Source organism: Callionymus lyra, chromosome 3 (assembly GCF_982586985.1).
Source record: "Callionymus lyra chromosome 3, fCalLyr1.hap1.1, whole genome shotgun sequence".
Lineage (NCBI taxonomy): Eukaryota > Metazoa > Chordata > Actinopteri > Syngnathiformes > Callionymidae > Callionymus > Callionymus lyra.
In genome coordinates this window covers 3,849,509-3,866,808 of record NC_141820.1, presented here as the reverse complement: position 1 = coordinate 3,866,808, position 17,300 = coordinate 3,849,509, and the positions used below count along the sequence as shown (strand labels likewise).

At 40.1% G+C, this 17,300-nt stretch overlaps 1 protein-coding gene across 1 annotated transcript in view; it reads left to right on the top strand.

Moving 5' to 3' along the window:
- Positions 1–4,955: 4,955 nt before the first annotated feature.
- LOC148083044 (NACHT, LRR and PYD domains-containing protein 3-like) overlaps positions 4,956–17,300 on the top strand; it is a 214,352-nt gene continuing 202,007 nt past the window's right edge. The window contains exons 1-3 of the mRNA XM_087786166.1: positions 4,956–5,073; positions 8,909–8,987; positions 9,062–9,259. Of these exons, the coding sequence (XP_087642292.1) occupies positions 5,037–5,073; positions 8,909–8,987; positions 9,062–9,259 (314 nt within the window). The 5' untranslated portion in view covers positions 4,956–5,036. The remainder of the gene's footprint in view (positions 5,074–8,908; positions 8,988–9,061; positions 9,260–17,300) is intronic.

The window sequence follows — 17,300 nt, the reverse complement described above, 5'->3', positions numbered from 1 at the left end:
AATACAAACAAATTTTGGAGAGTTTAAAAATCTGCATCTTTTTTTGCCAATACTGTGTCAATATTATACATTCTTAACGATACACAACACACATACCAAATATCTACACAACTCTTTAAAGCTGACTTCCTGCAGCACACTGACTGACTGACCTGAGAGCAGGACTTGGACCTGGAGACCACCTGCAGCAGCTTCATGATTGGCTGAGACTGAGACACCAGCGGGGAGACGGCGTGGATGACGGCAGTGAATTCCTGACCCGGAGTGACCCCTGGATTTATGAAACAACACAACAGCATTTCTACAACTGACCCTGACACATCTTTGGGGGGGACGCGTGTGTGTACCCAGGCCCAGGTAGTAGAACGGGAAGTGGGCCAGATGTGTGGAGTATTCGGGAAGAACCAGCAGTCCTCCAGGCAGGAAGTTCCACATGTACTTGTTCCTGGACGCGTGAGAAAACACTCGGTCCTTGATGATCTGTGCGGAAAGAAAACATGAATCAATTTGTTGCTCCACCAGATGGCGCTCTCAGCCGTGAGATGTTTCTCTCTTGAAACATTACTATGAGAAGGTTAAGAAGTGAAAGAACCGAGAAAGTGAGGCTTCATGAAGCTTCATCAAGAGTTTTCACTGATTGTTGGTCGATGATGATCAACATGATCTTATCTACTCACACGGTTGAAGTTGTGTCGTTCATTTGTTGTGTCAAATATGTAAACAACCCTTAACAGTCCAGGTCTCTGCTCTTCTGATCCCTCCTGCCTTTATTATTATTAACATTATTTTTAATGTTAATTTTAGTAATTAGGTCAGAATATTTGAATTGTTATTTATGTAAAATTAAGGTCAAATAAACTCAGTAACTCCAGAAGCAGCTGTGGATCAATGACATCAACAATATTGAATATTTCAAATGTTGTTTTTATTGATTAGTTTTGATGTGAAGATCAGAACAACCTTCCATCTGCATAACTGATAACCTGACGCTTCGTTCTACCCTCACTCGTGAACAAGACCGTGAGATACTTGAACTCTCCTCCTGTAGATGCTCGTCTTATTCATGAACTCTAGCCCATCGAAACATGTTCTGACCCACGAAGGCTCGTCCAGGTCCAGACGATTTTTAAGATGTCAATGATTTTTTGCTCAAATCAAGCACATTTAAAAATAATAATAATTGTTTCAAATAATATTCCATAAACTGAACAGATTAAGTCGCACGACTGGAACGATTCCAATGCCGAGCAATTAAAACGAGACAATTCCCCGCCAGGAAATGGTGAGAAGGGACTGTGCGCTTTACCCCGTGACCAGAAGAACCAAGAAAGCTACAAAAGACTTGAAAATGTTATTAAGTTTGAATAGTGTTTCTACTGGAACGTACGTCAGAGCAGGAGATGTTTGACAAGCGTTGCAGATTTGAGACTTTTTGACAAAATAGATTCATTCGTCATTACCTAATTTTTATTCTATCTATTTGTAGTCTATCTAATCTAATTAGCCACAGCATTTATTAAGATAAATAAGATAAAATAAAATATAAATAAAATTGTAATATTTAATATATATGTTTTTTTCAAAACATCTTACTTTACAGAATTGACTTAAGAAAAAGTTTAGAAAAAAAGGTGTTTTGTTGAAATGTGAATGAATAGAAATACATTTCCGCCTGGAAACATTTATTTATTTCATTGAAGCAAGATCTCAGAGATGCTTCAGGACTTAAAACAAACATCATTTCAACTTCATCATGTTGACGTGAGTCACTCAGACTGTTGACCAGGTTACATCATTTACTCTTCAATAGTTTGCTTTAAAATTATTTAAAAAAAGTTGAAATGGAAAAAAGCTTCTGAAACATTGAACAGGTGGTCATAATGTTATGGCTCAATGATCCGACATGATCGATACCAAAGTCTCAAACAAGACATTGATCGACCGTTTGTGTAGTGAAGTTGTCTTCTCCTCTCGCTGTCTGTGACCTCTGACCTTCAGGGAGACGTCTCACTGGTTGATATTCGACTGCTCTCCCCTGATGGTAGACCTGTATCTCTACTGACTTACTTCCTCTCTTTTAGTCTTTGACTTCGACTTCCCAGAATCTTCATTTTCTCTCGATGTTGTTTCAAGTGGTATGTTTTTTACTGGAAAACTGTCAGGTTAATTCTAGAAATAACTTGAGCGAGAACTGTGTAGTCTTGATAGTATTGATAGTATTGAAGTGTAGTAAGTATAGGGTTAAATTTGATCAGAACGACCAGCACTCTGGTTATTACAAATATTACAATGTAATATTTTAAGAATATACCTGGAATAATGGAGCACCACCTTTGAGTCTTAGTCCAAAGGAAACTATTAAAATTACATGGATAATATTATAATTATTATAATTTACTTTGTTTTTTTAGTGGAAGCAAAATCAAACAAGAAGGAAAAGCGCGATACAAATATTACTTACTAACTTACTTACATACAAATCCCCCTTTGGTCATTGTTGGGAAACCGTCGCTGTTTGTCCATCAAGGCCAAGGTTGTTGTAGGTCGAATGTCATCCAACTCATCCAAGATCGTCCCATCCTTTGTGGTTCTTGTACCATTGATAGACATTTCCAAACATCTCTTTATTTAATTTTAAATTATTGTATTATATTATTTATTTATTATTTTAGTTAAATTAGTGTAAGTATTACTAGTAAAAGCAGTAGTATAATTAGTAGTAAAATTACAAGTAGAATTAGTAGTATAAGTATAAGTACTAGAACGGTAGTAGAAGTAGTAGAAGCAGTAGTAGAATTAGTAGTAAAAGTATAAGTAGTATAAATAGTAAAAGGAGTAATAGAATGAGTAGTAGAAGTACAAGTAGAATTAGTAGTAAAACTAGAAATAGAACATGATGGACAGTAGTTTTTCCAGAGATCTGGAACTGTCACCAGTGAGTCCAGCTTCAACCACAGAGCCCTCCTGATCAACCTGTCCAACCTGTTGACACTCCTGTTCCCAACCCAACACACCTCAGCACAAAACACTGCCTCAGAAAGTACAGTCTACTCTGAACTTTCTTATACACATGGTCTGTGTCAGTTTACTGTCCAGCAACACACCGAGGTACAACTTGTCGCCTTTCATTGACACTGGACATGGCTTTGTCCTGGACCTCCCAAAGTCCAGCTCCTTGGACTTTGAGGTGTTCAGCTGCAAGGGGTTCCTCTCACTCCAGTCCACAAAGTCATGTATCAGACTTCTGTACTCGTCCTTGCTGTTGTCCCTGATGCATACAACAATGGCAGTGTCATCAGCATACTTCTGGACAAGACTCGGCTCAGAGTTGTAGCAAATGTCTGAAGTGTAGATGGTGAAGAAGAGGGGCCAGTACTGTCCCCTGAGGTGCTCCTGTAATGCACACCACTGTGTCAGAAGTGATGTCCTCCAGCCTGACATACTGTGGTCGATCAGTGAGATAGTCCGAGATCCAGGTGACCAGACCAGGGTCCACATGCATCTTTGTCAATTTGTCCTGCAGCAGAGTGGGCTGGGTGGTGTTAAAGGCACTAGAAAAGTCCAGGATCAGGATCCTCACTGAGCCACATCCTTAATCTATGTGAGAGTAGGTCCGATGCAGGAGGTGAAGTATGGCATCTTCTACACCAGGGGGCTTGTGCGTGCTGGACATGTGGCCTGAGATGTTTGAGGACCAGCCGCTCCAGTGTCTTCATCAGCGCCACTGGTCTGTAATCATTCAGCTCGCTCGGCCGGATCTTTTTCAGGACTGGAACTATACAGGAAGTCTTCTACAGGGTTGGTACTTTCCCCAGCATGGCTTCACCTCCTGCTTTGCTGACCTCATGGCGTCTCTGTCCCTGCTCCTGAAACCTTCTCTCTGTTAAGGACATCCTTGACCTCCTTTGTTACCAACGGCGTAAAATTAATTTATTATTAGGGTAACAGCGGACAGTCTCAGCAGGGGCGACAACGTCTGAGCAGAAATCTAAATATATAATCCGTTATATAGTGTTTCTGACCCTTGATGTCCTCTTGTGACTTCAGCAGCACATCCCAGTCTGTGGTGTCAAAGCAGTCTCTGATGGCGTCCTCCACAGCTGGTCCACTTTCTGATTGTCCTAGTGGTCACAGTCTGTCTCTGCACCAGAGGAGTGTACTGTGACTGAAGGTGGACCAGGTTATGATCGACCTTCCAAGTGGAGGTCATTGTGCGAGAACCCATAAGCCAGGAACTCCTCCAGAGACCAGAGGTCTGACTGTGCCCCGGTGTCCGCAATGGTGGATATTTTTGCCCCCTGGACCGGGTCTTGGGAGTTGGCTCCACCTCCCAGTCCGACAGGCTCGTCGATTGATACGGTGATTGACCCCTAAACTTGGCTCGCCAAACTTGGAAAGGGGCCGTTATTCCTGAGCCGTTACAACTACGGGATTAATGTCCAACCACCGTCATAAACACGAACAAGATGGCCGACTACCAACTCAGTCAACGTATAATGGTTATATACTACCACCTGGTGGCCAAGAGTATTCCACGAACACAACGACGAGTTTGTTGTGAAAATAATCACATGTCAATGATGCTTCAGAAGTGCTGATGTGTTTGTCCATCACTGTCTTGGAAGCTTCTGTCAAGTGTGTGAAGCTGAAGACACCTGGAGGACATGTGCAGCATTTGGATCAGAACCAAGACTTGTTTGGATGAAAAGAACAAAACTAGATGAAACTGGATAATAAACAAGTGAAAGAGATAAAGCTGTGTTTGCGACAGGTGTGGCAGCAACAGGTGTGGCAGCGACAGGTGAACAAGACTGCATTCCTTCTTCTAGATCAAGATTGTGATTGAACTTGTCAAACGTCTTTATCCTCGTGGCACATGTTTTGTTGTTGAACTATGTTATAAAAGTGTGAGTCAACAACACAGTATGTTGCACTGATGTCTCTGACAGACACACCTCCTCACTGACGGTTCATCAGTGTTTCCCTGAGTCTGGATCACAAGCAGCTCAGCTCACCTGGAAGTTTCACCTACAAACATGGACACAAGTCTTCAGAGCAGAGAGCTGCTCACAGGTCAGTGACTTTTTTCATGCTGTTCATGATGTTCCCCAGTCAGAGTGTGAATGCATGAGTCAAGAGTGAGTTTGTGAGGTGAATAAATGAATCAAGAGTGAGATGAATCTAGAGTGAGGGGAATAAATTAATAAACAGTTAGATGTATAGATTAACCAAGAGTGAGTTTGTGAGGTCAATAAATTAATTAAGACTGAGGTGAATAAATGAAAAAAGATTGAGGTGAATACATTGATCAAGAGTGAGGTGAATACATGAATCAAGACTGAGGTGAATAAATGAATAAAGAGTGAGGTGAATACATGGATCAAGACTAAGGTGAAAAAATGAATCGAGACTGAGTTTGTGAGGTGAATACCTAAATCAAGAGTGAGGTGAATACATGAATCAAGAGTGAGGTGAATACATGAAGCAAGAGTGAGGTGAATAAATGAATCAAGAGTGAGGTGAATACATGAATCAAGAGTGAGGTGAATACATGAATCAAGAGTGAGGTGAATAAATTAATCAAGAGTAAGGTGAATACATGAATCAAGAGTGAGGTGAATTAAACAATCAAGAGTGAGGTGAATACATGAATAAACATTGAGGTGAATACATAAATTAAGAATGAGGTGAATAATCGAATCAAGAGTGAGGTGAACAAATGAATCAAGAGTGAGGTGAATACATGAATGAAGAGTAAGGTGAATAAAATGAATCAAGAGTGAGGTAAATAAAGGAATCAAGAGTGAGGAGAATAAATGAATCAAGAGTGAGGTGAAAACATGAATCAAGAGTGAGGTGAATACATGAATCAAGAGTGAGATGAATACATGATACGAGAGTGAGGTGAATAAATGAATCAAGAGTGAGGTGAATAAATGAATCAAGAGTGAGGTGAATACATGAAACGAGAGTGAGGTGAATAAATGAATCAAGAGTGAGGTGAATAAATGAATCAAGAGTGAGGTGAATAAATGAATCAAGAGTGAGGTAAATAAAGGAATCAAGAGTGAGGAGGATAAATGAATCAAGAGTGAGGTGAAAACATGAATCAAGAGTGAGGTGAATACATGAATCAAGAGTGAGGTGAATACATGATACGAGAGTGAGGTGAATAAATGAATCAAGAGTGAGGTAAATAAATGAATCAAGAGTGAGGTGAATACATGAAACGAGAGTGAGGTGAATAAATTAATCAAGAGTGAGGAGAATACATGATACGAGAGTGAGGTGAATAAATGAATCAAGAGTGCGATGAGTAAATGAATCAAGAGTGAGGTGAATAAATGAATCAAGAGTGAAGTGAATACATGAATCGAGTGAGGTGAATAAATGACTCAAGAGTGAAGGGAATACATGATACAATAGTGAAGTGAATACATGAATCAAGAGCGAGGTGAATACATGAAATGAGAGTGAAGTGAAAAAATGAATCAAGAGTGAAGTGAATAAATGAATCAAGAGTGAGGAGAATACATGATACGAGAGTGAGGTGAATAAATGAATAAAGAGTGAGGTGAGTAAATGAATCAAGAGTGAGGTTAATAAATGAATCAAGAGTGAAGTGAATAAATGAATCAAGAGTGAGGAGAATACATGATACGAGAGTGAGGTGAATAAATGAATAAAGAGTGAGGTGAGTAAATGAATCAAGAGTGAGGTGAATACATGAATCAAGAGTGAGGTGAATAAATTAATCAAGAGTAAGGTGAATACATGAATCAAGAGTGAGGTGAATTAAACAATCAAGAGTGAGGTGAATACATGAATAAACATTGAGGTGAATACATAAATTAAGAATGAGGTGAATAATCGAATCAAGAGTGAGGTGAACAAATGAATCAAGAGTGAGGTGAATACATGAATGAAGAGTAAGGTGAATAAATGAATCAAGAGTGAGGTAAATAAAGGAATCAAGAGTGAGGAGAATAAATGAATCAAGAGTGAGGTGAAAACATGAATCAAGAGTGAGGTGAATACATGAATCAAGAGTGAGATGAATACATGATACGAGAGTGAGGTGAATAAATGAATCAAGAGTGAGGTGAATAAATGAATCAAGAGTGAGGTGAATACATGAAACGAGAGTGAGGTGAATAAATGAATCAAGAGTGAGGTGAATAAATGAATCAAGAGTGAGGTGAATAAATGAATCAAGAGTGAGGTAAATAAAGGAATCAAGAGTGAGGAGGATAAATGAATCAAGAGTGAGGTGAAAACATGAATCAAGAGTGAGGTGAATACATGAATCAAGAGTGAGGTGAATACATGATACGAGAGTGAGGTGAATAAATGAATCAAGAGTGAGGTAAATAAATGAATCAAGAGTGAGGTGAATACATGAAACGAGAGTGAGGTGAATAAATTAATCAAGAGTGAGGAGAATACATGATACGAGAGTGAGGTGAATAAATGAATCAAGAGTGCGATGAGTAAATGAATCAAGAGTGAGGTGAATAAATGAATCAAGAGTGAAGTGAATACATGAATCGAGTGAGGTGAATAAATGACTCAAGAGTGAAGGGAATACATGATACAATAGTGAAGTGAATACATGAATCAAGAGCGAGGTGAATACATGAAATGAGAGTGAAGTGAAAAAATGAATCAAGAGTGAAGTGAATAAATGAATCAAGAGTGAGGAGAATACATGATACGAGAGTGAGGTGAATAAATGAATAAAGAGTGAGGTGAGTAAATGAATCAAGAGTGAGGTTAATAAATGAATCAAGAGTGAAGTGAATAAATGAATCAAGAGTGAGGAGAATACATGATACGAGAGTGAGGTGAATAAATGAATAAAGAGTGAGGTGAGTAAATGAATCAAGAGTGAGGTTAATAAATGAATCAAGAGTGAAGTGAATACATGAATCGAGTGAGGTGAATAAATGACTCAAGAGTGAGGGGAGTACATGATACAATAGTGAAGTGAATACATGAATCAAGAGTGAGGTGAATAAATGAATCAATGTTAATACATTTGATTTTTTCCTTTATTTAACAGGGACACTGCACAGCTTAGCATAGTACTTCAGTTATCTTAAAAACGGGTTTGGTATAATTTGCTGCTGCTATGTCTTTAATTCTTGCACCAAATGTATGTGATGGATTCTGCACTGACTCAATAAACTAAATATTAAATGCAGAGGTAATTTCATTACAATCACTGGTTAAATGTCCATGTATTTTCAATTCATGTCCAGCTCTCTCTTTGTGAATTCATTAACGTTCCTCAATATAAGTTTATTTCCCTTTCGTTCTTTAATAATGTCCATAAAAAAGTTGCTCTTTGCCTTCTTTGGTTCATTCACTTTGTTACGAAGACTACTAAAAACTCGTCCATCATTAATTGATTTAGTGCTGTTTTCACAAGTTGTCATTGAACCAAGGCAGGTTGACCTTGGGGTGTCCATTTCTGAACGTTTTGGTGTATTTTTCTTTAATTCTATTTATGGCATCTAACAATGATCCACAAGAGGCCTCTATATCATCTGTGAGTAGAACATCACTCCAATCAGTTTGGCTTATTTCTTCCTTAAATGCATTCATGTCCCGTTTTCTTATTCCATAGGAATGTTTAATTATTTCTTGCTGGTAAGTAAACCTGTTTTTTTGTCAACTTCTTTGCAACAAGAGTCATATTGTGATCCGACAAGCCAGTGAGGAGATAATAAGATTTAATGATCCTCTCAGGCTTGTTACTGAACAAGTTGTTACATCAGTCAGTATCAGAGAGTGAACACATGAATGTGTGGTTGAGCAACAACATGTTGTTTGTACTGATGAGGTTTTATTATAGTATCAACAACACAATGATGACGAGTGATGATGCTGTTGTGTTTGTGTGCAGGTGTGGACACAGAGGAGGAAGATCCTGCCTCTAAAGAACTTCTGGGTGAAGACCATGACAGTCAGACCAGAGCTCAGAGGTGAGAAGATCACTTCTCCTGTCAGACCTTCAAGTACTGGAATCATTTTCTCACTAAAACTTGTGTGTGTTCAGATCAAAGCTACGTACATCTGCTGGACCTGGACCTGGACCTGGACCTGGACCTGGACCTGGACCTGGACCTGGACCTGGACCTGGACCTGGACCTGGACCTGGACCTGGACCTGGACCTGCTCCCAGCTGTGTGTCTCTGAAGAGTGACGCGTCTATGGGAAGATTGATTGACTTCAAAGGTGAACAGAAGCATCAGAGGTGAGAGACAACAGGAGCAACATTAGAACATCTAGTGGTTATTTAAATATGCAGAGAAAACTATACAGTATATCTTTACACATGAGAGAAAGAATAAAAATAATAATAATAATAATAATAAATCTTATATGAAACCACCTTTCAGGAGACTCAAGGTCGCTGCACAATAAAATCAAAACTAGGATAAAATCACACAACCAAACCATTAAATTTCTTCTTTTAGGAATTACTTTTACTATTGTCCTGGATGAACTCCCATTTATGTTACGACCTGTCTGTCTGTCTGTCTGTCTGTCTGTCTGTCTGTCTGTCTGTCTGTCTGTCTGTCTGTCTGTCTGTCTGTCTGTCTGTTCCCAAAACATAATACAAAACCCAATAGAAAATACAAATTGGGAAAAACACTCTTCACTTCCACACTTTGTAATAATCAACTTAAATACTGGCTCACAGCCGTCAAAGAGGCAACAAAAGGAAAAGGCTGCTCAAGAGAACGCAGGCCAAGCAAACAACTACAATTTTACAACAATGAGTTAACGTTTAAAATATACAAACAAAAGAACCAAACTTAACTCCCAGTTACAGTGCATGGAACTGACCCTTCCTGTTAGAGGCTAAATCTGATCAGTGGAGGTCGTAACACATCACACCTTCAAATACTGGAAATACTTTCTCACTGCGACTTGTGTGTGTTCAGATCAAAGCTACGTACATCTGCTGGACCTGGACCTGGACCTGGACCTGGACCTGGACCTGGACCTGGACCTGGACCTGGACCTGGACCTGCTCCCAGCTGTGTGTCTCTGAAGAGTGACGTGTCTATGGGAAGAACAATTAACTTCAAAGTTGAACAGAAGCGTCAGAGGTGAGAGACAACAGGAGCAACATTAGAACATCTAGTGGTCAGATGGTGAACGACAGAGGAATGGATTAAAGTGTTGATCAGAGTTTTGTGTCTTTCAGGATCTACCAGAAGAAACAAGAAGAGTCTGAACTCAACTGTGAGTCTCTGAAGAGTGACTGGTCTATGGAACCTCCTGATAATTTCAAAGGTGGACAAGAGTCTTCAGAAGACAGGTGAGGTTTTCTGTCCCTCTTTGACTCACTGATGTGATGTTGGGTCTGTACAAAGGTCTCTGAGGTTCTTTCTACTTGGACTGAAGCCCTCAGATGTTCAGCACTTCATCACAGTTGACATGTTAGCATGAGCAACAGTCATGGAGACAATAACAGCTGCTGTGGGACAGACAGGTGCTGTTGGACTCATGAAGAAATCCACAACTTGATGTCAAATACAGTGAATTCATTTCACTGGATCATTCCATCGGTTGTTGAAGAAGTTTGTATCATGTGACGACCAACAGTCTCTTCAGTTGTTGAGTCAAGAAGAAGAATTCTAAATAGTGCAACTACTTTTCTTCTCCTCCACCTGAAGTCTTGTGAAACTTGACATACAAGTTTCTTCCTCTTTATGTTCTTCTTATTTTATTTTTTATGTATTATTTTTTATTGTTTATGAAAAATTGCTGGCTATTGTAAAAAAACAATTTCCCAAAGGAGACCTCCTGAGGGATCAATAAAGTTTTACCTTACCTTACCTTACAACAAACGTGATGAAATATTCATCAAAAGTCAAGTTTGATTTGAGTGTTTTTCTTGTGATGCAACATTCACGTGGATCATATGAGCGCCTCAGATGAAGGTCACTGATAAGAGAAAATACTTCAAGTGATTTAAGAGTCACTGATTCAATGATTGAGGGAATGTTTGAGTCGTCAAAGACTGTTAGTTGATCCTCAACAATCATTCTTTCACTCACAGCTGTGTGTGTTTCTATCAGCAGTTAGTGACTCTTGGTGACTTCAACTGAAGATGTTCATGAGTCAATGCAGCTCAAAACTTCTCTTTTATTGAGCTTCACGAACTGCTCGTCAAAAGTGCTGCAGACAGTCGTGGAGGAAAGTCGACTCACAAGAGAAGAAGCAACAAACTGCAGCCATGAAAATGAAATCACGACTGAAGTGTGAGACAAACTTGGTTTTCCATGGATGTGGAAGATTCTATCTTAGGTGGTCTGCACATGGAAGAGTCAGAGTCTTGCTCAGATCATTGGTGTCCTTGTAGAAGTAGACAGAACCTATTGACGGCCTGATGTTCTTCACAGAGAGGATCAGCAGGTCTCGGATGTTCTCAGTCTCCAGTGTGTCCAGCAGCATCAGACAGATGTGGACTCCACACTTCAGGTACGTTCAAGTCTTCAGCCTCACCTGCTGACTACAACAGCTGCTAACTCACCAGTCAGCTGCTTCTGCTGCTTCATGAAGCTCTGATCCTGGACAACTCCACCTGTCAGCTTCATACATGAAGTAGAAGGTCTGGTGTGGCTGAGACTCTTGTTTAGTTTTAGAGAGAAGATGAGATTTGAATGTGACTCAGACTCTTTGGTCCTACTCTTGAAGAAAGTATTGCTCAACAGGTCCTGGTTAGACTTGGAATGAGACATACCTCTGGTGACATCTGTAGGTCACATGATCAAGTCACATGTTTGTGTTTCAGCTGCTGGAGGACAAGGTCATGGAGGAACTGGAGAGAGTGAAGAAGTTTCTCAGACCAGGTGAGCAGAAACACCTGGATGATGAGGAAGAGGAGGAGTTGAAGTGTGAAGAGGAGCAGATGAGGAGCAGCAGAGAAGATTTCTTGATGTTCATCATGAACCTCCTGAGGAGCATGAAGCAGGAGGAGCTTGCTGGTCTTCTGTGGGGAAGTAAGAGGATTTGAACCTTTAACCTGTTGAAAAAGAAAACTTGAATCTATTAGAACATTTGAGATTGAAATTCCTGCAGCTGCTGAGAAGATTGATCTTCAGCTTCTAGAATATTGAGATTCATGGGACTTCTCTTCTTCAGGAAGTCGTGCAGAAAAGTGTCGACGACGGCTGAAGAGGAGCCTGAAGAAGAAGTTCCACAGTGTGTCTGAGGGGGTCGCTAAAGCAGGAAACTCTGCTCCTCTGAATCAGATCTACACGGAGCTCTACATCACTGAGGGGGGCACAGACCAGGTCAACCAGGAGCACGAGGTCCGACAGATCGAAGCAGCCACCAGGAACCCGACCAGACCAGAAACCACCATCAGACAAGAAGACCTCTTTAAGGCCTCACCTGAAGGAGACCGACCAATCAGGAGCCTGCTGACGAAGGGCGTGGCTGGCATTGGGAAGACCCTCCTGACACAGAAGGTCACTCTGGACTGGACTGAAGGCAAAGCTCACCAGAACTTCCAGCTCATGTTTCCTTTCACCTTCAGAGAGCTGAACCTGCTGAAAGAGAAGAAGTTGAGTTTGATGGAACTTGTTCATCTTTTCTTTCCTGAAACCCAAGATCTCAGCAGCTTTGAAGAAGTCCAGGTTCTGTTCATCCTTGATGGTCTGGACGAGTGTCGACTCCCTCTGGACTTCCTCAACAGTCGGGTCCTGACAGCAGCTACAGAGTCCACCTCAGTAGACGTCCTCCTGACAAACCTCATCAGAGGGAATCTTCTTCCCTCAGCTCGTCTCTGGATCACCACACGACCTGCAGCAGCCAATCAGATCCCTCCTGAGTGTGTGGACATGGTGACAGAGGTCAGAGGGTTCACTGACCTCCAGAAGGAGGAGTACTTCAGGAAGAGGTCCAGTGATGAGGAGCAGACCAGCACCATCATCTCTCACATCAAGACCTCACGAAGCCTCCACATCATGTGTCACATCCCGATCTTCTGCTGGATCACTGCCACAGTTCTGGAGGACATGTTGAAGAGAGGAGAGACAGGACAGCTGCCCAACACCCTGACTGAGATGTTCATCTACTTCCTGGTGGTTCTGTCCAAAGTCAAGAAGATGAAGTACCATGGAGCAGCTTGGACAGACACAGTTTGGGATCCTGAGAGCAGCAAGATGATGGAGTCTCTGGGAAAACTGGCTTTTGAGCACCTGAAGAAAGGAAACTTGGTCTTCTATGAATCAGACCTGACAGAGAGTGACATCGACATCACAGCTGCTTCACTTCACTCAGGAGTGTTCACTCAGATCTTCAGAGAGGAGAGAGGACTGTACCAGGACCAGATGTTCTGCTTCATCCACCTGAGTCTTCAGGAGTTTCTGTCTGCTCTTCATGTTCACCAGATGTTCTTCAACTCCGAAGTCAACCTGCAGTCAAGAATCGTTGACATAGAAAAGTTCTACCAGAAAGAAATCAATGAAGCTGTAGAAAGTCCAAATGGACATCTGGACTTGTTCCTGCGCTTCCTTCTGGGTCTTTCTCTGCAGACCAGCCAGAGTCTCCTGACAGGTTTGTTGACACAGACAGGAAGTAGCTCCTGGACCAATCAGGACACAGCAAAGCTCATCAAGAAGAAGATCAGTGAGAATGTGTCTCCAGAGAGAATCATCAACCTGTTCCACTGTCTGAATGAAGTGAAGGACACTTCTCTGGTGGAGGAGGTCCAACAGCAGCTGAGATCAGGACGTCTCTTCACAGATCAACTGTCTCCTGCTCAATGGTCCAGCCTGGCCTTCATCTTACTGTCCTCAGAGGAACATCTGAAAGTGTTTGACCTGAAGAAATACTCTACCTCAGAGGAGGTTCTTGAGAGGCTTCTGCCGGTGGTTCAAGCTTCAAATGAAGTTCTGTAAGTGGATCATTGAAACATCTCTGATATGAACCATGAATGTTTGATTTCCTTCTTCATTCAGGCTGAGAAACTCCAACTTCCTTTCTCTCTTCCTCGTTTTTCTTTCACCTTGTTTTGTAAATCCATCATTTTCTAAAGTCACTTTTGAAACAACATCAACTTTTCATTTGAATTTCATGAGCAAACACTTGAACATGTGTCGTGAACACAAACACACAAACACACAAACAGTGAATGAACGACTGTATGTTTCTCCCTCAGGCACAGACAGGGTTTATTTTAGGCTTGACCCCGAAATCCAGCGTGAAAACTGAACATAAATGATGAAGAAAATGAAAAGTTAACACAGTGTTAATAGAAACTAACATTCAAACAAAACAACACCTCGTTGGCTGCAAAGAGAGAAAAGTCTTGTTTAATTTTTCTTCAAGTCCTTGAGTTTATGCAAATGAATGTCTCTTGAGCTTCTTCTTAGACTTTTGAACTCTTGTGAGATAAACAGACAGGAAGTGGACTTTCAAAATAAAACTAAAAACGTTTTAAAGAACATAAATAACATGAACTTAAATCCACTGCAAACTTCACAATAATACAAAGAATATTCAAAGTAGAAACAAGTTACGACAACAGTTAGTCTGAAGCTAAAATGAAAAACACCAGATGATTCAATGAACTCATGACTTGTATGAAAACATTAGATTTTCACTGATTATTATCAAACATTGAACCAGATGGAAACAAACTGATCCATATATTGATTGATGTCCAGAAACAACTTCAAAAATAGTCTCCAAACTTGACAAATGTTTCAAAAGTTGAAACTAATTCAGTTCATGTGAAGCAAACATGGAGAAGAAATGAAGGTGAATGTGACGGAGGATGATTGACACTCCATCTGTGTCACAACATAGATCCACTGGATCCAAAGATGGAGAGAATTCACCTTGAATTTTCTAACTGTAAACATTCAAATGAAGACAACAATGTTGAGAGAGTGCAGGAGTGTGAGTGACAAACACACACACATTGTTTGAGCTTGTATTACCTGCAACACCTTCACACTCACACCTGACACGGTTATGAATAATAACTTTGTAAACCTGTTCATATTGAATTGAATGTTAAAAAACAAATAGAATAAATTGACTGAAGTGAATCTTCACGATTGAATCAGTGTCTTGATTAAATTGAAGATATTTTTACTCTGGAAAAGAATTAAACACAACAATTGAGAGAAAACACACAAAAACACTGAGATAAGTAAGTGAATAGAAAAAGAATCAATGATGTGTTATTATGATCAATATACATGTAACAACCTTTTATTTTCATTTGTCTTTGTTGTTTGTTTTGTGACTCTTTATTTTTCCTTATGTTCTCTTGTGTTTGTTTCTCATATAAACACAAATCAATCCTCTTGTTGACGACACTCGTCTCTTTCACAGGCTGAGCTGCTGTGGACTGTCAGAGAGAAGTTGTTCACTTCTGTCCTCAGTCCTCAGCTCTCCGTCCTCTAGTCTGACTCAACTGGACCTGAGTCACAACCGGAACCTGAAGGATCCAGGAGTGGAGCTGCTGTCTGCTGGACTGAAGAGTCCACACTGTCACCTGGAGACTCTCAGGTCAGAACATCATGTCTTCAGCTTCAGAACATGTGAAAGTCAGAGGTGAGACTCCAGAGAGTCAAAGTTGAGTCTCCAGTGAGTTCTTCAATGAAGCAGATGATTCTAAGTGACCTCAGTCTTCAGCAGGTTCTACTTGAACTTGATTTGTTCTTCTGCTGGGTCGTGCTGTTCAGTATGTTGACACATATTTACTGATCTCAGATCCATTCAAAGACATTTGAGAGACTCTTGTGATGTCATCACTTGTTCTGTTGCTAGATTTCAATGCAGGGTAATGTTCATGGTGATGTGAGCATGTGTGATGAACACATCAGCAACTGTATGAAAAGTCAAACATGTTCTTCTTCATCACAATATTCAACAGTGTCGTCTCACATCCTGCTCATATCTTTCATTTCAACTCATCTCTGTGTCACCAACTCACTCCTTCTTTCTCTCTTCATGGTTTTTCTTTCACTTTGTTTTGTAAATCCATCATTTTCTAAAGTCACTTTTTGAAACAACATCAACTTTTCATTTGAATTTCATGAGCAAACACTTGAACATGTGTCGTGAACACAAACACACAAACAGTGAATGAATAACTCTGTATTATTATTTTATTTATTGATCCTTTATTCATCCAGGTTAGTCTCATTGACATTAAAATCTCTTTTACAAGAGAGACCTGGACAGGATGGACAGCAAAACATAGTTACACATAAAAACTATTTCATACAGTATTAAGTGCGTTGGTACAATATCAGAAAAGGATAAAAGATTACTGACTAAAAACATTCACACTTGCTGTTAGAGTCCGACGTAAAATTCCTGACAACAGCCTTGAATTTGTCAAAAGTCACTAGAGTCTCAAACTTGTGCTGCTTCTTCAGCTTCTTCCACGATGACGGCGCAGAAAACTTAAAAGCTGTTTTACCCAGTTCAGTACGAGCTGGAGGAACATTCATAACCTATAATCTCCTTGTAGATACAAACATGCCGATGACTAAGTCGTGGCGAAGAGAGCGAAGGCCAGTGAACTCTTGAGTATAGTGTGCAGTGATGGGTTAAGGGTCTTCAGTTTGTCATGAACCTCAAGGCTCCATGTTACACAGTGTCCAACATCTTTAGACAGTGAGCTGATGAATTCATGTACAACACATCTCCAGAATCAAGAACGGTCAGGAAGGTAGCTTCGACTCGTCGTCGTCGAGCCTAACCTTAGTTTCCGTTTATTTACCAGGTTTTGTATGTGAATTTTAAAGAGATGTGGTCATCAATCATAAAACCCAAGTATTTGTAAAAATACACCTCAATTGCATGACCTTGGGAAGTTAAAATATTGTGATTTATCTCAATCTTTTTGTTATTTGAAAATACCATAAGTTTGGTCTTATCAGCATCGAGAACAAGCTTCAGTCGACAAAGCTGAGCCTGAACTTGATCAAAAGCACTTTGCATGAACTCAAAAGCCTTATTAAGTGAAGATGCACAACAATACGTTACGGTGTCTAAAACTGAACCCTATTTTTACTCTGGAAAAGAATTAGACACAACAATTGAGAGAAAACACACAAAAACACTGAGATAAGTAAGTGAATAGAAAAAGAATCAATGATGTGTTATTATGATCAATATACATGTAACAACCTTTTATTTTCATTTGTCTTTGTTGTTTGTTTTGTGACTTATTTTTCCTTATGTTATCTTGTGTTTGTTTCTCATATAAACACAAATCAATCCTCTTTTTGACGACACTCGTCTCTTTCACA